General features: G+C 48.8%; 1 protein-coding gene and 1 long non-coding RNA gene across 5 annotated transcripts in view; one reads left to right on the top strand and one right to left on the bottom strand.

Moving 5' to 3' along the window:
* The window catches only part of PLCG2 (phospholipase C, gamma 2 (phosphatidylinositol-specific)), a 140,407-nt gene that overhangs the window by 97,667 nt on the left and 21,241 nt on the right, over positions 1-21,499 (top strand). For all 4 annotated transcript variants that reach the window (XM_005862579.2, XM_005862580.2, XM_014536717.1 and 1 more), the window contains 9 exons: positions 2,774-2,883; positions 3,970-4,066; positions 5,424-5,490; positions 7,321-7,478; positions 11,391-11,493; positions 12,848-13,057; positions 14,660-14,805; positions 15,874-15,988; positions 16,783-16,950. In XM_005862579.2, the coding sequence (XP_005862641.1) occupies positions 2,774-2,883; positions 3,970-4,066; positions 5,424-5,490; positions 7,321-7,478; positions 11,391-11,493; positions 12,848-13,057; positions 14,660-14,805; positions 15,874-15,988; positions 16,783-16,950 (1,174 nt within the window). The remainder of the gene's footprint in view (positions 1-2,773; positions 2,884-3,969; positions 4,067-5,423; positions 5,491-7,320; positions 7,479-11,390; positions 11,494-12,847; positions 13,058-14,659; positions 14,806-15,873; positions 15,989-16,782; positions 16,951-21,499) is intronic.
* Positions 16,001-21,499, bottom strand: part of LOC102262238 — a 51,408-nt gene continuing 45,909 nt past the window's right edge. Inside the window, exons 3-4 of the long non-coding RNA XR_313373.1 lie at positions 16,929-17,010; positions 16,001-16,112 (exon numbers count right to left, since the gene is read on the bottom strand). This is a non-coding gene — a long non-coding RNA (uncharacterized LOC102262238). The remainder of the gene's footprint in view (positions 16,113-16,928; positions 17,011-21,499) is intronic.

The following is a 21,499-nucleotide window of genomic DNA, read 5'->3' as shown; positions in this document are numbered from 1 at the left end:
CCGCTGCCTTTCCTCTGAGGTTCAACTGTCTGTTCGATGCTTCTATGTCTCTGGATCTATTTTTGTTCATCAGTTAATGTTCATTACACTCCACAAGTGAGTGAGATCATGTGACATTTATCTTTCTCCGACTGGCTTAAGATAAGCCAATACTTTAGATGTTTTATGTGAAATCTCTCCATTTTTAAACCCTGGCAACTAAGTTGTAGAGAAAATCTTCCTATTTTACGTGAGCCAAGCAAAACGTGACTGCATGCTGAATTTGATTGCTTGTTGCCCAACTGAGGTGAATGCCTGGAAATAAAACTGTTACTATTAATGATTGAAAAATGGTGTAACAATTAGAAAAACACATTTGAAAACCAGAAAAATAGTCAGCCCTCGTCTCACTGTCCTAACGCAGTGGCTGTCTGCACTGCTGCTGGCTGTTCTGTCTCTCCTGGTCTTTGCCTGTATTTTACAGTCACCACCACCGGCATCTGTCATTTTTATTCTGCTTTGCTCGCTTGCCACTTGGTCATGGGTGGGCTTCTCCGTCACTAATCTTCTTAATGACCTTTTTTGTCTAACCTGGTAGGCCAAGCCACTGAGATGAAATACTAGTACATGGCTTGGCATTTTAACTTTAAGAAAAGCATGTTGTCCGTGCTGTAGAATATTCTGGGTGGCTGTGCCAGTTTAGCAGTGTCCCCGTCCAGTGGCCATTTGGGTCATTTCTGGTCTCTTGCTCTGCTCGTTAACCCTAAAATGAACTTCTTCACCTGTGAGGCTTTGGGCATCTCTAGCATTATTTCCTTTGGATGTGTTCTTAGAACTGGAATGACTAGAAGAATAATAATAGGTAACACATCCACGACCACGCATCAAGCATTTTCCTAAGTACTTGACAGCTTATTAATCCTCAGAACAGCCCCCTGCGGTGGGTACTAGTTTTGTGTTTATTGTACAGCTGAGGAAACCGAGGCACACAGAAGTTGAGTAATTGCTGAGGCCATATAGCTAGGAAGGTGTGGAGCTGGAATCTGGACCCAGTGGCTACGAGGTATGTGCTCTTAGCCACTTGGCATTGCTGCTGCCTACTTGGTCCAATGATTCTGTGGGACCGTCTGTCAGGCCGGGGACTGGCTCCTGGTGGAAGCCATCATATGGCCCCCCCACCTCTGCCACTGGCTGTACCTTCCTTGTGGCCTGGGAGCCTGGCAGTGACTCGTGGGGATTCATGGGGAGAGATGTGGCTCAGATTCTGATATCCACCCTTGAAGCAAGATGGACAGTTAGGCTCCATTTGCAGGTGGGGGAGACAAGGGCAGGAGACCTGGTTAGCCTCTGGTTGAGGGTTCCTGTGGTAGAACTTGCAGAATCCAGATTAGATTGCCCTTTTTTGGTTTTGTTAATCGTCACCCAGGCATATTTTTCCATTGATCTTTAGAGAGAGTGGAAGGGACGGGGAGAGAGAAACATCGAGGTGAGAGAGACGCAATGATTGGTTGCCTCCTACATGAGCCCCGACCAGGGCTGGGGATCAAGACTGCAACCGAGGTCTGTGCCCTTGACCAGAAACAAACCCGAGACCCTTCAGTCCACGTGGGCCGACGCTCTATCCACTTAGCCAAACCGGCTAGGACTAGATTGCTTCTTAAGGAATATCATGAACTATGGCAATAACTCAGGTGGATTGATTCATCTCTGCACTCAGCCACCTACCAGCCAGTTGACCTTGGGCAAGGATACTTCATCTCTCTGAACCTCAGTTTTCTCATCTGTAAAATGGATATAAGAACACTGCTACCTACCTGTTATGGTTGTTGGAAGTATTAAAGGAGATATAGATAAGAGGCCTAGAGCAGTGTTTTGACTATAGTAAGCCCTTAATAAATGCTAGATATTATCATTTTTGTCTTGCACTATCTCATTAAATAGTCTTAACCCTGTGAAGCATGTAAAGTTTTAATTCCCCTTTCCAGAATGGAGAAACTGAGTCTGAGAACGCCTCAAGGTTATATAGTAGTAAAGAGCAGAGCAATAATTTGAGCCCACATGTTTGACTCCATAGCCTCTGCTTGAAGGAGCAGTTTTACTAGATTCCTTGTAAAACCTGTCCACATTTCCTTGGGTGGGGGTGGGGGTGGGGTAAGAGGGAAATTGCTGATCTAAACAAGTTTGACAGCTTCAGATTTTATGATTAACATTTGCTTGCTGCATGGGTATTCATTTTGCCATGGATTTATGCTTGCCACGCAGGCATTAACGCACATTATATTGAAGAAAAATTTTATCATGAGTAAGTTCTGGGTTATTTGTTTCTGCCAAGATCACCTTTGGATGACTTCCATGGAGAGTGCCTCGGTTACTCATGCAAAATGTCAGTGTCCTGCAGGAGTCCAGTTAGAGGACCCCTGGCCTGGCTAAATATTGGTGAGGCCGAGGATGGCCAGGAATGGTGTTGAGTTTGAACTTCTGGGAGGGTCGTTGAGCATGGGCTCTGAGGACTTCACAGGTCGTGGTCATGGCTTAATCTGAAAGGCGTGTTGAGGAAATTGAGCAATTTTGGGTGATGGAGGTGCCCTTGGCTCTGACCAGTCCCCATCTCTACTGGTGACTTTTTGAGACTTGGGGTTCTTTGCAATGCTAGAAACATCCCAGCAGATGGCGCTGTAACCCTGGACTGAAGCCTCCGGCTCCCTAAGGAGAACTACATGTGCGACAGTAAATGCAGAAGCCTCCCTCTGCTCATCAGCCTGCCTGACCTTTTTCTTTTTGTTTTCCCTGAAAGCCTCAGAGAACCGTGAAAGCTCTGTATGACTACAAAGCCAAGCAGAGTGATGAGCTGAGCTTCTGCCGCGGCGCCCTCATCCACAACGTCTCCAAGGAGCCCGGGGGCTGGTAAGGTTGAGCTGCTTGGTGGATGAACTTCACTGGTCACTTTTTGGTGGTGAGACACAAGTGCTGGCTGAGCTCTGACCCCTTTTATCTGTGTTCTGAGCTGGCTTTGACCTGTTCTACCTTCTCTGGGAAATGGCTTGATGCCTGCATGCTGTATGTAGAAAAACAAATAAACACCAATTATTATCATAGTAAGTCACATACCATAATATCATATTATATATTATTTTTATTATAATAGCAGCTACCATTTCTGAGGTCTTCCTGTATGCCACACACTGTGCTAATAGCTTTCAGACGTCATCTAACCAAATCCTCATTACGACCCTGCGGAGTTTTTACTGTGATTATCCCCACGTTACAGACGTGGCAAATGAAAGTTTCCAAAGTTCCACAGCTGCTAAGTAGCACAGGCTCTTTCCATTCCATAAGCCTGGCATTATTTCAAATTCAAATTCTTATGCTACAGCTCAGTCCTGTGCCCTATGCAGTGGCCCCATCCTGGGTTGAAGAAGATGCATTTTAAGTCAAAGGTACCTGGTGTGCTGAGGTCCGGTTCAGCTCTTCCCTCTTTTCACGTGGGAAGAAAAACTTGCTGCCCAGCCATAGGCTCCATCGTAGGTGGTTTTGTGGGGTGATTTCTACCTGAGAGCCGTAAGAATTTGTTCCTAACCATGAACACTGGCAGAGATTGAAGCACCTCACAAGATCAGTATCTCATCTTCCCACAAGATAGCTGAACCTGCATTTTGCAAACAGACTGGCACAGAGAAGTACAGTAACTTGTCCAGGGCCACACAGCAGGCTGAGATTTGAAGTCAGACCTTCTGACTCCAGAGTGCACGCTCTTAACCTAACTCATGTACAGGGTCCATGAGTTTGACCAAATGGCAAGAGGATTTCCCTCCAATCCCACTCATTGCTGATGAAAAATCAGAGGATCCCTTTGAAATGCTCCATTACCTCAACACCTCTTCTGGTCATTCGGTCACTGGCCGCCTTTCTTCCACCAGCTGCTGGGGTCTAAGGGACAGGAATGGATGAACACGCCCAGCGAGGCCCTTGATGCCCTCTGTGTTTATCTAGGTGGAAAGGAGACTACGGAACCAAAATCCAGCACTACTTCCCGTCCAATTACGTCGAGGACATTTCAACGGTTGATGTGGAGGAGCTCGAGAAGCAGGTGAGTCTCGATCGTTGCAGGGAGGGACCTGCTCATCCTCGGGGAATCCACCGAGTCACCTCAGCGGTTATATTTTATACATTATGACGTGTGGTCCCCGTGGAGCCCTGAAGCAGAGTGACATGGGAATCAGGATTGCGCCCTGAGCTGTCGTGGGTGAAAGTCACTGTGACGCGCCATCATATTTTAATCAGGTTGTTCTGGGCTGGAAAGGTTTGAATATGCAGGAGGAATCTCTCTGGAGTGAAAATGGCCGAATGGGGAATATGTCCTTTGCCTAAAGCAGCTTGCAAATGAAACACATTTCGTTTGGCCAGCCAGACATTCAGAACGAACGTGCTTGGTGTCGATAAGCAAGCAGGCCAAAGTGGAAGGCGTGCTGAGGCCTTCCTCGTGACACTGCAAACCTGGTTTCTGTTTCCTGCTTCCTCTTGCCCAGCAGACTCAAAGAGAAGCCACTTTCATTGTGACAGCACTACACCAGGGATGAACTCTTTATAATGAGGGCTTTAAGGTCCTGTTTGAGCTTAAGGAATTTTCTAAGGGAGTTGGGGCAATCTGGGAAGGCTGCATGGAGGAAGGGGCATTGGAACCTTAAAAGTCAAGTTAGAGCTCAACAGCAAGAGACTGACAGAAGGGAATTTCAGGTGGAAGGTACAGCCTAAGCAAAGGTGTGGTGGTGGGAACATGATTGTGTTCAGTGTGTTCAACCTGAGGCAGAGATGTAACCCCCTTATTGCATCTGTCCATGATGCCTCTACCCACAGAGCATTAGCCTGGTGGAGGAATGGGGGTGTACAGGCAATGGGAAGATGCACAGTTCTGCCAGTTCTCCTAAGACAAGGTGTTCCCTATCTCACCTGGACCCTGGGATGGTTCAGATGTACAGTGGGAGGTAGAGCAGGAAGGCTGATCGGGGCTCCTAGAAAGCCTTAAAGTTAGATGACAGCATGGATGTTGCTCCCGTAGGACAGGGAGAGTCACAGAAGGTTCTTGAGTTGTGCTTTAGGTGACCAGATAGTTCCATTTCGTAATAATGTCAGAAGAAAGGGTCTGGGATGTTTTTGAAATCAGATCTATGGAAACGCTTCAAAACCTATTCTAGAATTCACAAGGCACATTTTTACAGATTGGAAAATGAATCGCCGCACCTGCGGGCACCTGCTCACTGCTGAGTCCCTATCGGTAACATGCTTCATTAGTTAGCTCTCTCCCCTTGGACGTATCCGGTAATGAAAATGCATTTTAAACAGTTCCACCGGCAGTGTCTCTGCTAAACGGTGTGCTTTGGAAGCAGGTTGTCTTTTGTGATTATACCTGTTAAGGCTAACGTGAGTTATGTCTTATTTCTTCACAGATTATTGAAGACAATCCCTTAGGGTCTCTTTGCAAAGGAATATTGGATCTCAACACCTATAACGTTGGTACGTTCACACATGGTCTCAGCCTGGATTCCCACCCAAATCCTCCAGTCTGGCCTCAGAACCACCCCCTGCAGGGAGGTGGCTCCGCCTGGGTCCTTCTAGCCTTGACTTGGATGTTCATGTTGAGTATTGGGCCAGGCTGGTTGCTGATTGCAGTGTTATGTCTGCTGTTAATAACTGTAAAGTGCTAACACAGGGTCTGGTGCAGAGCAAGTGCTAGATGCATGTTTAATGTTATTCCAAACATCATCATTTCAGAGATCTGCCTGGACACTATTTTAAGAGGAGCTGGGCTGTTGGCCTGGCTGTGACGGAGCATGGAGTTAGGAGTGTCCGGTTGGAAGCCCAGCTCAGCCTCTCAGTTGCTCTGAGACCCTGGACCTGTCACTTCTCTCTGAACCTCCACTTGCTGGCTGCCCAGCTGGGCATGGGCAAACCTGGCCTGCCCACCTTAGAGTCTGGTGCAAGGGGAGATGTGAATGCACGGCCCACACACACAGGCGCATGCAACGGTGCCAGTGGTAGTCTCATCCTCCGAGCCTTCAGCACATCTGAGCCTGACCAGGCCCGCTTTTCAGTGGGGACGTAGCAGCTTCCACACGAAGGGACAGAGGCAGTGAGGACACTCTGGGCAAGAAGCCCACGCAGCGCTCCTCGCTGAGCCGCCGTTTCCGCAGCTCCGTGCGGTCCATCCATGCATTAGCCTGGGCCTAGTCCCTCCAGTACTTTTGCTGGAGAGGCCTGAGCAGTCCTAAGCCTCAGATAACAATAGTGCCAGGAACTTTCTGCTTCTAGTGTCAGCTCTTTGCTTTCTCTATTTATTACCTGTTTGTCTGTTTTTCTCTTGACAACAGCCTGAGAGGGTAGGTACGAGAGGGATTCTTGGTTCCAGTTAACAGGTGAGAAACCAAGCCCCTAGGTGACCACAAGCCCTGCCCGAGGTCCCCAGCAAGTTCGTGGATGAGCTGAGACTCACTTGTGTTGCTCTGTGTATCGTCTGCCCCGTGTTTGCAGAGCGCAGGCACGTGGCTGAGTGGTGACGAGTAGGAGCCTTGAAGCCAGGTCTGATTCGAGCCCCAGCTTTGCTGTGACTGGCTGTGTGACCCTCCATGCGTCACTTCCCTCAGCGTGTCTCTGTTTCCTCTCCTGTAAAATGGGCGTGACAGGAGTGGCGCCCCAGAAGGTCGTGATAAAGATGGAATAAGATACAGTGCATGTAATCTGCTTAGAATACTGCCTGGCATATACAAGCCCAGAGATCTTAGTGACTAATGTTACCTGGCAGATACTTTATCCTCTCGTGGCCTTCTTTTTCTTACCTAAAAACACTTTCTCTGCAGAGAGAATCTGTTCCATGCCTCCCTCCCAGCTCCTGGTGGCTGCTGGCCACCCTCGGTGTCCCTTGGCTTGTGGCTGCATCACTCCAGTCGCTGCCTCTGTCTTTAGTGGCCGCCATCCCTGTGTCTGTGTCTCAAGTCTCCCTCTTCTTTCTCTGGTAAGGACACTGGCGCTTAGATGACTCCAGGATGGCCTCATCCTGAGATCCTTAAGTACATCTGCAAAGACCCTGTTTCCAACTGCGTTCCCATTCCTAGGTACCAGGGCTTAGGACGTGGGTCTGTCTTCTTGGAGAACACAGCTGAGGCTGCTGCATAGCTTGAGCAGTCACGTGTGGAGGGCAGACCCTGCCTGGCACAAAGCCGACATCCCCGTCAGCACTGCCCACGCAGTGGCATTTGGGTTCGTGACACAAGTGGCTCGGGCAGCGTGCAGTCTGGTCTTTGTGGCTCTCAACAGGCTGACCAGGGCTTGTGTTATTCTCTCACAAAGTGAAAGCCCCGCACGGGAAAAACCAGAAGCCCTTCGTCTTCATCCTGGAGCCCAAGAAGCAGGGTGACCCGCCGGTGGAGTTCGCCACGGACCGGGTGGAGGAGCTCTTCGAGTGGTTCCAGAGCATCCGGCAGATCACCTGGAAGATCGACACCAAGGTAGGCCCTCGGCTCAGCTGGGCTCAGGTGGGCCTGGTGTGCTCTGCTGCGACATGGGTGGGTCTTGGCAGCAGGAGGTGCAGGCCCAGGGGCCACACAGAATTCAGGGAGGCGATGGGGTGGGTTCGGACAATAGGAGCGCCAATCATTTTGAAGAGGAAGGGATATTGGAGGTCCCCTGGAAGCTGGGGCTAGTTCAGACCTTCAGAAGTCAGAGTGTGCGCAGTGACTCTTGATGTTTGGGGCCATATCTTGACAAGAAAGTTTTTCCTACCTTATTGTGAGTGTTTTCTTGTCTCTAAACGTTGTTCAAAGCAGGTGGGACCCCTCCTACAGCCAGCGTGCCCTGAGCTCGCCTCCCTGGCCCCGCAGTGGCCCTGGGGAAATGTAACTGGCAGGACCCGTTCTTTCCCTCCAGAAGTTTGTGTTGTGGAAGAACTTCCACTCTAGATGGGCGTGGGCTTTCCAGGGCGATCCTGCCCGGAGCTTAGTGTTGGGCTGGAAGCGTTTTGAGAAGGGTGCTGGGTAAGAGCAGGAGGGTAGTCCCAGGCAGGCTGGAGTTTGCATCCTGGCAGGGCTGGTCCCTGGGCGAGTCACTAAACGTCTCTGGGCCTCAGTTTCCTTGTTTGCAAAATGAGGAGCCAAAGATGAAAGGAGATGAAGCGTGAGAAGTGCTAGGCTGGTACGGCAAGTGCTCAACTCACAATGGTATTTAATCACCACATTGTCGTCACACCAGGAGGGCTTGGGGAGGTGTAAGGTGCCGTCTGCTCTCTCCTGTGGCTATAGAACTGGGAATAAATTTTAGGGTTTCCCATATGCACACGTCTTCTAAGACAGGTCTTGACCCAACGGAATAGTTTTAAAGTCTTCTCAGGATCTCTTGGGCCCTTGTGACCTCTGGTTATCGTTGATGGGTCTTTCTCCTTCAGTGTCCTGGGAGGAGGCGGCAGCAGCCCGGTCTTTCCTTCCCCCTGGGGGACCTCACACTTGGCCAGTCTCTGGTCACCTTGACTCACCCTTTCAACACCCTAAGGTGATGTCCTCTTGCTAAGAAGACTTTCTACAGAGAGCTGGTAGGACCTGTCATCTTTCCTGTCCCAGAATCTAGTCAGAGGTCTCACACATGAGTCCTCATTCTTCCCAAGTCTTGTTACACCATCACCAGTCTCTTATGATGAGCTGTGGCCAGCAAGTTCCCATCTTTCCTGGTCAGGGCATCTCATTTGCCTCCGGGCCTTCAATGTAGAACAGCTCCGAGGCACAGGGGGGCGCCACTGTACCAAGATTCATTAGAAAGATCATTTTCCCCTACCTTCTTCCAGGTGTGTTCTCATTGCCAGTTGAATGGTTGTCATCATGAACTGAATGGCACCATTTGCCAGCCTGTGACCCTCCTAAGCATGTTCTAGTATTTGTGCTTCTGGGCCCCTAAAGCTGAGAATGGAGAAAAACACCAGCGATGAAGCCCTTAGCAACTGTTCTCTGTAGACTTTATTCTAAGGCACCCAAACCTCCCCTGAAAGTGGTCTGAGTGTGGGCTCAGCGGTATAGGCATGGCGATGGCCCCCTCCTCCTCCCTGTGCATCCTGGCTCTCGACCGCTATTCATGGAGGAAAATGTGACTTCACTCAAAGGTTCTCTGCCCCTTTCTCTCCTCTCCTGCATGAGGCTTTGGAAATTAAGCCTGGCTGTTCAAGGCTGCTGTTCTCTGTCTTTGATCTACATTCCTCTTTAATTGGTTTTTACAACTGCTAAGATTTCATGAGAAAAGCTTTTTAAAGTCTTATTATACATGAAGGTTAAAAAAAAAGCAGGAGTTTCTGGAATTGACGGAGTCTTGCTCTGGGCACAACCAGCTGTAAGAGGAGCCGGTGCGGGAACAGGAAGGAGGCCCCATCCTGCCTTTGGGAGACCAAGGTGAGGTGAGCTCTCAGCTCACTGCTGGGAGCTCCTCACCGAGGCTTCCCCGTTGTGCCTGCCCATAAGAACATGCTCAGGGACCTGTAATTTCACACAGTCCCCGGGCTCCTTCAGTCCATGGCACAAGACCAGTCACTAAGATCCATCTGGTTAGTGAGTTTCCAAAGCCTGGCCCATGCACTGTGTTGTGACTTCATATTCTGAGATGGCCTGGCGGGCAAATTCTGCCATTTTTTAGAATAATTATTATAAGATTTTGAGGAAGCAACTGGTATTTCATCTTAAACTAATATGTCTTCTGCTAAGGTTGGAAAACGTGAAGCCCATAGCTTGTCATTGCTCTGTGCTGTGTGAGGCCAAAGTTCTATAATTCACCGGAGGTATGACCCTCCCACACACACATTTAAAGCAATTCCGTTGTCATTAGAGGTGAACTGTGTTGTTGCTGGGGGTATTCTGTCTCCAAACAACCCCATGGTGAAACCACCCAGAATACAAAGCCACGTTGATACAAGGTTCAGGAGAAAACACCTGAAGTCCGAAAACAAGTAAGGCTTCTGTTTTCCTCATGGCATTTTGCTATCAACTATGTGGCTGGCATCTTTGCCACTGATTCTGGCCCATCCCACCTACAACAGCCCTACCATTATGGCTTGCATTCAGAAAGTGTGGAAAGGGCTGGTGAAAGTTAGGCATGCATAGGTGAGCTAGAACAAATTTTGGAGGCTTACAGTCACGTTCTAATCTGCCCTGGTGATGTGGTCACTGCTGGGGCTCATATAAAAGGCTTGTTTGCCGGTCATTGCCAAGGTCCACTTTGGCCCCAGGATTTATGTGGGTGCTTATGGGTTGAAGAAATCGGGTCCCACGCCCGCTTGTGTAAAGAGTGGACTTTTTCTGTCCTTTGCCTGGGGGACATTTCTGAGTGGCCCTGCAAGCCTGGAGGAGTGCCAAGTCCTCCTTGTCTAATTCTCTAAGAGCAGAGTACTCATCTTAGCCTTATTTTACAGTTGAGGAAGCTGAGGTGCAGAGAGAGTCTGTGACTTGCCCTGTTGACCCAGCTAATAAATAGCAGGGGCCGCTTTCAAACCCATGTCTCTGATTTGTTTCCACTGTCATTACCACTGTGTTGTGTAGCCCCCCTCACTACCTGCCACCTGAACACTTGTTCCCCACAGGGCGCTGCTCGCAAGGGACATGTCTCAGTGGGAAAACAGGGCCTGGGCAATAGTGATGAATGGCATCAATGCCGGACATTTGGACAAGGGACAGTGTTTAAGGCTGAGCAAGGCCAAGTGTGGGTGAAATGGTGAGCACTCTGGGAGACTTGAGGAAGGCAATATCCTTTTCCAGTCCTGGCTGGAGTAATCCAGGAAGGCTTCCTGGAGAAGGAATGATCTGGGTAGGGTCCAGGAGGAGGGAACGGATGAAACGCAAAGGAGGGAGGACGGGAGCTGCAGGGTGAGGAGCCGGGAGGTCACTGCTGTGATTCAGGGGACCTGGGATGTGACCTCTGGGGCATTTGAGAAATCAGAGGCAGGAGGAGGCTGTGCACACTTCCTCAGCCTCAGAGGAGAGGGGTGCAGGGTTCAGCAAGGTATAAGAAGGATGCTGTGGTCTGCAGAGCCCAGGAGGACATGAGGTCATGGGCTTGGAGAACTAGAATTGGACGAACTGTAACAGTGGTTTTAGGGGAAGGGACAGGCCAGGAAGTCGAGAGCAGAGGGTTAAGGAGAGTGGTGTGGTGACAGACACCAATCCTGGGTGGAAACAACTTGGTCAAGAATTTCGGCAGGAAGAGGAAGGAAAGAGAGGAGGGGCAGGGGCAAGGAAAACATTCAACCGCGTCAAAGATCTGAGCATGCAGGAGGGCCCAGAGGAGCGAGAGGGGAAGCAGAGGAGAGGAAGGCATGCCCGGTGAGCTGGGGCGATGGGATTTCGCAGGTGCTGGCTTGAGGTCTGACACTAAAGACAGTTGGCCCCCAACAGGAGAACAACATGAAATACTGGGAGAAGAACCAGTCGATCGCCATCGAGCTCTCGGACCTGGTCGTCTACTGCAAACCAACCAGCAAGACCAAAGATAATTTAGGTACTGTCTCCCCTGACTGCCTCCGGACACAGTGAAAACGCATTTCCTCTTTGAGTCTGGCATTGTTAGAGGGCACAGTGAGTGTGGTTCCTGCTTGTTCTGAACTGCTCTTGGTGGCGCTTCCCCTGAATTAGTCCTTAGGACCACGGTGCTCGTGACAGGCCCTCCTGATAGCTTGAGGAGGAAAACCCTCTCAGAGGGAAGGTTGTTAGTTTTCTACTGTTAACTACAAATTTGGTGGCTGAAAACAACATATATTTATACTCTCTGGCCTCCTGGAAGCCAGAAGTCTAAAGTCAGTATCTCTAGGCTGAAATCAAGGTGTGGGCAGATTTCAGCCACTCCCTCCAGGGGAGAATATGTTCCTTGTCTCTTCCAGCTTCTGGTGGCTGCCAGCATTCCTTAGCTAGTGGCTGCATCACTCCAATCTGCCTCTCAGTCACATGGCCTTCTCTTCTATGTAGTAAAAATATGTCCCTATTACAAGGACCCTGGGTTACATTGAGGGTGCAGATAATCTCCCCATGGCAAGCTCCTTAATTTAATTATATCTGCAAAGTCCCTTTTGCCATAAAAGGGTGCATATTCACAGGTTCCAGGGATCAGGATCTTTGGGGGCTAGTATACAGTACAGGATTAAAAAATGGCTCTTCTACCAAATTCTCTAAAGTAACCAATTCTTTGATCTTAGAATGAACCCATTCACATTCTCTTCCCCCTTTCTTTGAGGGGATCCTATCTTTGATCTCAAGAAATTGTGATTCCAGGACCAGGGACCAGAGAAACAGTACTAAACCCCTGAGTTAATGGTCACTGGGAGGCACCTCCACTCCGTAGGTTTATGGGCTGTCCCACCACAGCTGGATATGAAGTAGCAAAGCTTCATCCAACAAAGAATTGTTTGCATATTCCCATCCCTCTCCGCCCATTCATTGCCCCCTCCTCTTTCTCAGCTCTTCCTGTGGGCACTCCATTCTCCCACCAAGAGGCTTGGTTTACTCGCCTGTATCTACATCACCTTTGATGAGGAAGCCACTCCTATGATCTCCTGCTACGTGCTGATCCCTGAGGCCATTCCCCCTTTCTATAATTGTACCATTTTTGTTTTCTTGTGCAAGGCTGCTGGTAATTTTAAAAAGAAAACAACCTAGATGAAAAGGTTGGGGGAACACTTGGCACTTTTAATAGCTAGGCTCCCAGAAGCGCAGGAGCCCATAGCAGTCCCAATTAGGGCAATATCATCAGAACCACGTGCGCGTCCTGTCCCAGAGATTCCTGGTTTCATTTTATAAGCCTCTGCATGAAGGAAATGCAGGAGACACAAAATAAACAGTGCCTCTGTCGCTGTCTGCAGAGAATCCCGACTTCCGAGAGATCCGTTCCTTTGTGGAGACGAAGGCCGACAGCGTCATCAGACAGAAACCCATTGAGCTCCTGAAGTACAATCAGAAGGGCCTGACCCGTGTTTACCCGAAGGGACAGAGGGTGGACTCCTCCAACTACGACCCCTTCCGCCTCTGGCTGTGCGGCTCCCAAATGGTGGCACTCAATTTCCAGACTGGAGGTAAGGGGGCGCTCCTTGTGGCCACTAAATCTAAGGTGATGGTGGTGTCAGTCCAGGCAGTCTGCTGGGGCCACTGGTGGGATGTGGTGTCCGAACATGTGATCTGAGGAACGGGTTCAACCAGCATGCTAGGGTTAGGGTGAGGTCCATCAGTTGAATAGAGTGATTGAGGGAACTGATGAGCATGCCTGACACTAGGCACTTGTATTTGGCAGGTTCCATGATGCAAGTGGCAACACTGAGTTAGTCTGGATTGAGAGAGAAAGGAAATGCATTAGCTCATGTAATTAAAAAGCTCAGGGGTTGCATCAGCTTCAGGCACAGTGGATCAAGGTGTTCAGTGACTTTTTTCAGCGCTTTCCTCCCTTCCTGGTGCATCTCTGAGGACTACATGCTGGGAAAAACCAGCATGCACAACTCCTTTTCACAAATGGTAACATAAATTACAGTGTTCTGCACTTTAGGTGTTGGTTAAGCCTCTTTTGGGGATCTGTTCGTCAGTAGTGCCCTCTCTATTGCTTTTATGCCCGTGTAGGATTCCACTGACTAGAACCATCATTTATTCAGCCGCCCCCCACTGAGGCACATTTAGGGTACTCCCCATCCTTTGCTATTCCAGATGGCACTGCCTTCTGTAACCTTCTGTGAGCATCGCGTCACAGATGCGACACTGCATCTGCCAGACAATTCTCAGGCAGGCAGGGAGCGTCAAACGTCACTAGCATTTTGATCAACTTGGCCCTGAGGACAACCACTGAACACCTGTATCCAGTGGCGCCTGCGCTGAGACACTCGGCCACACGCCTCCCTAGAGATGGTGCGTGCGATTTCCAACTGGTAACGCATTTGAATACATCCTCTGGCACGACTCCACCAACTTAGTTTTATCACACTTTCCAATCTTCGCCCACCTGAGTGATAGATGAAAACTGCCGTCACCTGTCATTGAAGCTTCCCTTATTGGTTCTGCTCTTATGAGTCACAGGAGCCAGTTTCTCATGTATTTAGGAAGCACTGGCTTTTTCGCTTCTACAAAATGTTCACGCTTCTGACCCAGCTGTTCTAATGGGGTGTAGGTATTTATCGCTCACATGTATCAGAGCTCTTAGTAGGTTAACTTTATATGGACAGGGTGTCCCAAAAAAATGTACACACTTTTTTTCTGATAGCTCAATTGATGTTTATGTTTTTTTCTTTTCAGATTTAACCCATTGGAATGAATAATTATTCAAAGTGTGTATACATTTTTGGGGGACACCCTATATTTACTTGTCATTTGAGTTAGGATTTTTCTTACCACAGCACATCTTAACTTTTGTGGAAATTTTTTCCTATGTAGACGTATTTAGCTTTGAGTAGTTTTTTTTTTAATGTTTCATACTTGGAAAGGTGTTTCCCAGTCTGAGAATTTTTTTGTAAAAAGCTCATTTTTCTCCCAGTAATATGAGTTTTCAATGGATTTTTAAAAAATCCATATTTTGAGTTTAGATATCTAAACAACCGGCTTAAAATGAGCAAATCATTCCCCACCTGGCACGTCCGGGCCTAGGAGGCCAGCCTTTTCCTGCCCAACCTCCATCAGCAGTGCCCTTTCCTTCGCAGACAAATACATGCAGATGAATCAGGCCTTGTTTTCACTCAATGGGAGGACCGGCTACGTCCTGCAACCCGAGAGCATGAGGACGGAGAAGTACGACCCCATGCCGCCCGAGTCCCAGAGGAAGATTCTGATGACCTTGACGGTCAAGGTAAGGCCACACTCTCCTTCCTCGCCCAGGGAACCAGGGTCTAGCGACGCCTGTCATTTGGTTTAAACCATCACCACCCAGACATGGTTTGAGGATCTAAATTACAGTGCACCCCCGGGGAGGAAGGGAGACCCTCTCAAATCCATCTTGGACACCTTACCCATGTCACCTGCGGGGCTAGGTATGAATCCAGCTCTTGCAGGGTTCAGGAGGGCAGCTCCTGGGTCCCAGCGAGGACAGAGTCTGGCCAGGAAAAGAAAGCATGTGGGAAAACGGACGTTTGGTCTTTATGGAGGGGAGTGTTTGTCCCCACAATGGCCATATTTAAGGGTGAAAGCTTTTTAAAATTTAAGAGACTCAACTTTCAGAGAATGTATTGTCTCTTTGTAAGAATTTTTGTTTTTTCTTCCTTTGGAAACTATGCAAGGTAGAAAAAAAGTTGCATTTCTCATAAGATTAAGGAGAGGAAAAAATGAAGCTTTTGCAACCAAAGGTCTTTAAAGGAAAACCACACACGCTCCCCCATCCTTTCTGGGAGCTGGGAATCAAGTGATTCGACACTCTCTGTGGGTGCGCACCTGGGCATGGGTGGATGTGTTCTGTGCTCAGGTGAGGTCCTCCTGTTGATTCTGATGGCCTGGGCGTTCTGCTCCCAGCTCACCTTAACACGGGTGGGGAACGTCTGGCCCTGCCAAGGCATTAGGGGGTAGTTAATGAAATGTTTGATCAAATATAGCAGGCTAATTTTTAAGTTGATAATTTTGTAAGGCCCGCGAATGATGTTATAAGTATCCAAATGGGCCTTGGCAGAGAAAAGGTTCCCCACCCCTGTCCTAACAGCTGTAGGAATCCACCCCCATCTTCTCATCCACGAGAAGGAAACAGTGGTGGGATCCACTTGACAAGGTTGTCAGGACTTCTCCAGTGAAGAAATGGAGGCTGGTTTGAACTCATGTGGTCTGACGCTAGAACCCACCCGAGCTCCCTGCCAGCCCACCCACGCAGACCTTGTTAGCTCTTCCCAGGACGGGTCTGGGAGAATTCCCGTACTCACCTGTGGTATCCTAGGTTCTCGGGGCTCGCCATCTCCCCAAGCTCGGACGAAGTATTGCATGTCCCTTTGTGGAGGTGGAAATATGTGGAGCCGAATATGACAACAACAAGTTTAAGACGACGGTTGTGAGTAAGTCGCCAGGGAACATCCTTCTCTTAAACTTTAAGCGAGTTGAGTCACATGTTGGGGGGTTTGTAAGGCACTTTGCTTGGCCGTGTCTTTTCCTTCGTCCCTTTTGCTCACTGTGGTTCAGCTTAGGGAGGGGAATCAGAGGACCACGTGATTAGTCGGATTGTGCCCCGTGCTGCGATGCTCTGCCCGTAACTCGGGCAGCAGGGCCCTTGCTCTGTGCCACAGCCCCACCCGCTTCATCTCCTTAGCCCAGGACAGGAGCAGAGACACAGAGGATGTGATACCTGACCCACAGAGGGCAGGGAGGCCTAGGAAATGCTTGTGCTTCCACTTTAAGCCAGGAAGACACCGTGAACTGGGCCTGGGGTCACTGTGCCTGGTGAAAGGTGGCTCAGTGGCAGCTCACACGCGAACCAGTGAAACTGGCATTTGTGGAGGGTGGCAGGTTCTCCCCTGACAACCACAGACCCACGCTGGCTCTACCTCTTCAGTCAGCCTGACCCACCCTCTCTCCCTCTCAGCTCTTCCGTGCCCACCTGTTCCTTCTCTGCTGCGGCCTCTGTTCCCTTCCGCATCCTGGGGAGTTGAGATGGGAGCTGTATAAAGGGGTCTCCCCCCACCTTACTCAGGCCTGTGACAACCGCTTTACCACAGTTGCTACTGGAAAAAAAATTATTCCTATTTTCTTAGCTGCATATTTACACAGTTGCTAAGGAGATTCAAAGCCCAGCTGATGAATGTAAAGCTAGTTTCCCAAATGGCGTCTTTAATAAGCTTTGATCACCTTCCAGATGACAATGGCCTAAGCCCTGTTTGGGCTTCAACGCAGGAGAAGGTGACATTTGAAATCTATGACCCAAACCTGGCATTTCTGCGCTTTGTGGTGTACGAGGAAGATATGTTCAGCGACCCCAACTTTCTCGCGCATGCTACTTACCCCATTAAAGGAATCAAGTCAGGTAAGCGGCTTCTCATTAAGGGGTTCGGTTTGGGCTAGCATTGTTCTGTGGTCTGTGCTGCTGGATTAAAAAGAATGAAAACGCATTTTTCCTGGTTTTTCTGAAGTCGCTGCAAAACCGATTAGGGGGCTCAGGCAGCTGATCTCATAGTAGTTCCCGTGGGCTGGCACACGCCCAGGCCCTCATCCAGCACAGGCACGGGGAAGGTGACGAAGTTGGACTGCGAGTTGATTTTCCACCTGGCACTGTGGTTTGATTTCATTTGGGAAGGTTGGAAGCTGATGCCTGTCCTCAGCCAGGGGCTAGCATCTGGTTGGGCTTCCCACCCGCTCCCTGGCCGGGAAGGAGCAGGCCTCAGCAGTGGAATGAATTACCGTCATAAGTCTGCCTCTTCCGAGTCAGCTGGGCAAATTGATGAAGCTTCAGGGCTTCACTTGCCTCTTCCACAGGATGGTTTTTTCCCTCCCAGTAGTAACTTTCTTCCATGCTGAACAAAACACAAAACCCCTTATACTTTGAGAAGGGGCATTTTATATTTGCCTGGGACCAAGCTGGGTCATGTGACCAGCTGTTGGGAATCAGGAGACTGAGTCCCACAGCTCCAGGCCAGACAGACTCCCCCAGGCAGGAGATGTGGGGCAGATGAGCTTGGTGCCGCTTCCTGTATAGTTTCTCTAATTCACTTTCCTGCCGGATTTTATGTGGAATGTTGCTAAACAGACCCTCCCTTGATTTGAATTCCCTTCTTCCCCTTTCTTAGTATCTGAGACATTAGATCATATAGATCCTTCTGGATTCCTCATGAGGTCACTGTTTCCCTGTTTTCTAAGCATTCTTTTCTCGATGTTTTTTGGAAACTTTTGGTCCTGGGGGGGTCTTCCTCCCCCCACCCCCCTGCCTTAAACGTAGAACATATTGGATATTCCCTACATTTTTTAGATGATAAGTCTGATCATCACTGGGGAGTCTGGTTAGAACATGCAGGTCCCTGAGCCCATTCCTAGGTGTGGATACAGCTGGTCCAGGTTGGGCCCTAGGAATCTGTGTGTTTAGCCAGCTCCTCAGATGGATCCCAGGATGGCACTTGAGAAAACTGAGCTAGACTGAGGCTGCCCATCTTATTATCGTCAAGGAAACAAATTCCTAAGCAAATGAATAGATTAAACAAGAATCTGAGAAATGTTTAAACTGCCTGCTTTTTAGTACTTTAGAAATACCCCACTTCCTAATTTACTCTAGTAAGGATAACAAATGCTAAGTCCCAGAGGCCTGATGTTGCGCAACCCCTCTTGGTTAACTTGCCCACTACATTAAACCCAGCAATTTAGGTACAGTTCTTAACTTTGTAATCTGCCGCTTTTAAAATAAATAAGGCTTAGGACCAATTCCTTTTTATGGTAAATGTCCACCCTGCATGTGGACTCCCCCTGCTGTTACTCATGTCCCCAGGAAGGCTAAGGGACAGGACAGCCCCTCCCAGTGCCTTGGGGAGGTCAGAGCTGATGCACCCTTCTTACCTGCCACCACAGTGTCGAGTCATCTAGAAAATGCTATGGCTTAGCTTGGAGATTTAAAAAACAAAGAATACAACTTCAAGGAGGATGGAAACTGTGACTCTCCAGCTTCTGACAATGCCTGGCACATCCATATTCATGGAGAAAATGAAATACAGTGAACAACCCCTTTGTGCAGAAGGCATTGGGGGCCTTCTGAACTCAAAAATAAACTTTGCCCATTGTCATTAGGGATGCGCTTAAGCTTTTAAGCCAGCTGGAGCTCGGGAAGGAAGGAAAACATCATTTATTGTGTGAGGTGCCTTAAACTCTTTCCCCTTTAATCCTCATAGCAACCCAGTGAGAGAGGTTTTATCACCTCCGCTTTTTAAATAGGAACTTTGGGGCCTAGAGATGTTAATGAACTTGCTCAAGGTCACACACCTGTAAGACCGCAGCTGGATCCAAACCTAGGAATGTCTGACCTCAAACCCTGTGTTCTCCCAGCTGTCCAGGCCTCCTCTACTCTCCCTAAGCCAACATACTGCTCTTACTTGAAAAGAAGTCTCTAGTTCCCTTTCCTCTGTGACACAACTAGAAACAAACCCTGTTTTTGGTGAAACTGGCAAACACCTTTCAGTCCCAATTCCCAGTATACGTGAAGGGCTGCTTGTAACCACGAGACCTGGGCAGTGAGGGGAGGTACACAGAGCTGGAGGCAGAGGGGACAGAGCCCACTTCTCCAAATCCGGAGGCACATGCTGAGTGCAGCAGCCCCACTTTGCTTGGAACCATGTTCGTGAGGGCACGGGCTGCCTGGCAGCCTCCCCAGACACCATGGAGCACGCAGATTCCAGTACATTCTAACAGTCTGTCAGCAGAGACTGCCTTCTTCCCCACTGTCCACAGAGCAGCTTGGGAGAGTCAGGATCTCAGGCCCTACTCCAGCCCTCCTGACTCAGGATCTGCATTTTAATAAGACCCACACGTGGTTCACACCTTCGTTAAAGTTGGGGAAGCACTAAGCTAGACTGCAAGGAGTCTGTGGGGATCCAGGCAAAAATCACCAAACAAACCAACCACCAAATCCCATCACCTGTGTAAAGGGTAAATAGGTCAGAAAACTTCTCGACAGCAGTGTTCCAGGAGAACAATGTCCCCAAAATCCTCCAGGGAGAAGACTAGGACTCAGGAGTTTTAAACCCACTCACTGTCACTCAGGCATAAAATTAAAGGGCGGATGCATTCAAACATGCACAGTTCAGGGATTATATGTCCCAGGAGTTCATATTGAAGAGAACAAAGAAGACACATTTACCAGCCAAGATATCAACAGAAAAATTCAGTAAAAGGGTGGTGAGAATTGAACATGTTTTGTTTTGTTTTTAAAAAAACTGTGCATTTCATTGTGTGTATCAATTTTATACCAGAAAAAGAACACAGTAAATAAATATTGAGCAGTTAATGAGATGCATGCTGACATATTCAGGGGGAAGTGTACAGATGTCTTCATCTTACTTTGAAATACACACACATATATGATAGCTTGATGGGTGGAGAAAGGTGATAAAGTATAGTAAAAGGTTAATGATGAGACCTAGGTAATGGTTATACAAGTGTTCCTTATAATATGCTCTTTTAGCTGTGCTGTATAAATGTCAGAAAAATATAACCAAGCCTCCCTTTGTGGGAGAATTATGGTTATAAAATGGAACACACATTATACACCATGCCAGTGTAGAAATAAAGCAGTTTTACCAAATTAGGGGGAGAAAAGGTGTACAGGGTTGTGTAAGCATGCCAATTTCCTCTCTTAAGCAGTTGATTCAATAGATAATATTCACAGGTTATAAACCAACTAATAGTAAAAGGTTCTCTAAGAGAAATAAGAATAATCATCAAACAAACCAAAACCTGAATGATGAAATAGTGGGAGTGCCCCAATTTGAGTATTGCTTGTCCTGAGAATCAGTAGATAAAATGCAAATAAAAAGCTTTCAAGTCGGAGAGGCAGGCCCAGGATGGTGGTGTAGGTGGACGCTGAGCTTGCCTCTTTCCAAGAACACATCAAAATGTACATCTGTGTTTAGAATAGTTCCTCTTGAGAGACAACAGTGAACCAACTGAACAGCTTCTACACAAGCAAGAGAAACGGACCACATAGAGAAGATTGGGGTACCATGACAGCTCTCTGGGAGCTAAGAAAACAACACAGGACCGGAGGAACAAGTGAGCGCCATGTTTATGTGTCCCCTGAATAGGGACAGTGGGCGGGAGCTCCACCCAGGTTCTCTGGCTGACCTGCAGGCCCCAGCTATCCCTCCTGGAGCTAGATACAGCAGAAAGAGGAAGGCACCATAGTATGCATACAAAGTTGGCTCCGCCACCAGGAAATTGATCCAGTGGGTATAGTGGGGTGCTGCTTCTTACACCCACTGGGCTGCACACACAAGGGACTCCCCCTGTCCACAGCGACCTGGCAAAACTTTGCATACACAGGGCTGCCCCAGGCAGAGTGAGTAGGGTGCTGCTGTATGCATGAAAGGCTGCCCCACCTGGAGAAAAAGCAGAGTCAGTAGGTCATTGAGAAACAGGCATGCATAGTCCCACCCAGACCCTGCTCTAAGGGTGGACAAAAAGCAGTAGGGCATGCACACAGGGCTGCATGTGCAGAGTTGGAGGATGCAGCTGAGCAGAGGGAGCAGAACAAGCAAAGTGTAGCTGTGCATACACACACACCTGCCCCATCCAGAGACACGGCAGAACTGGTGGGGCATTAAGACACAAGCATGAACCATGCATAGTCCCACCCAGACCCTGCTCTAAGGGTGGACAAAAAGCAGTAGGGCATGCACACAGGGCTGCATGTGCAGAGTTGGAGGATGCAGCTGAGCAGAGGGAGCAGAACAAGCAAAGTGTAGCTGTGCATACACACACACCTGCCCCATCCAGAGACACGGCAGAACTGGTGGGGCATTAAGACACAAGCATGAACCAAGGACTTATATGTAAGCATATAGGCCTAACCAATGGACATGGACAACGGCGGGGTGAGG

This window comes from Myotis brandtii, unplaced genomic scaffold, assembly GCF_000412655.1.
Source record: "Myotis brandtii unplaced genomic scaffold, ASM41265v1 scaffold165, whole genome shotgun sequence".
NCBI classification, from domain to species: Eukaryota; Metazoa; Chordata; class Mammalia; order Chiroptera; family Vespertilionidae; genus Myotis; species Myotis brandtii.
Note: the sequence above shows the minus strand (reverse complement) of the source record. Positions and strands in the feature narration are given on the sequence as shown.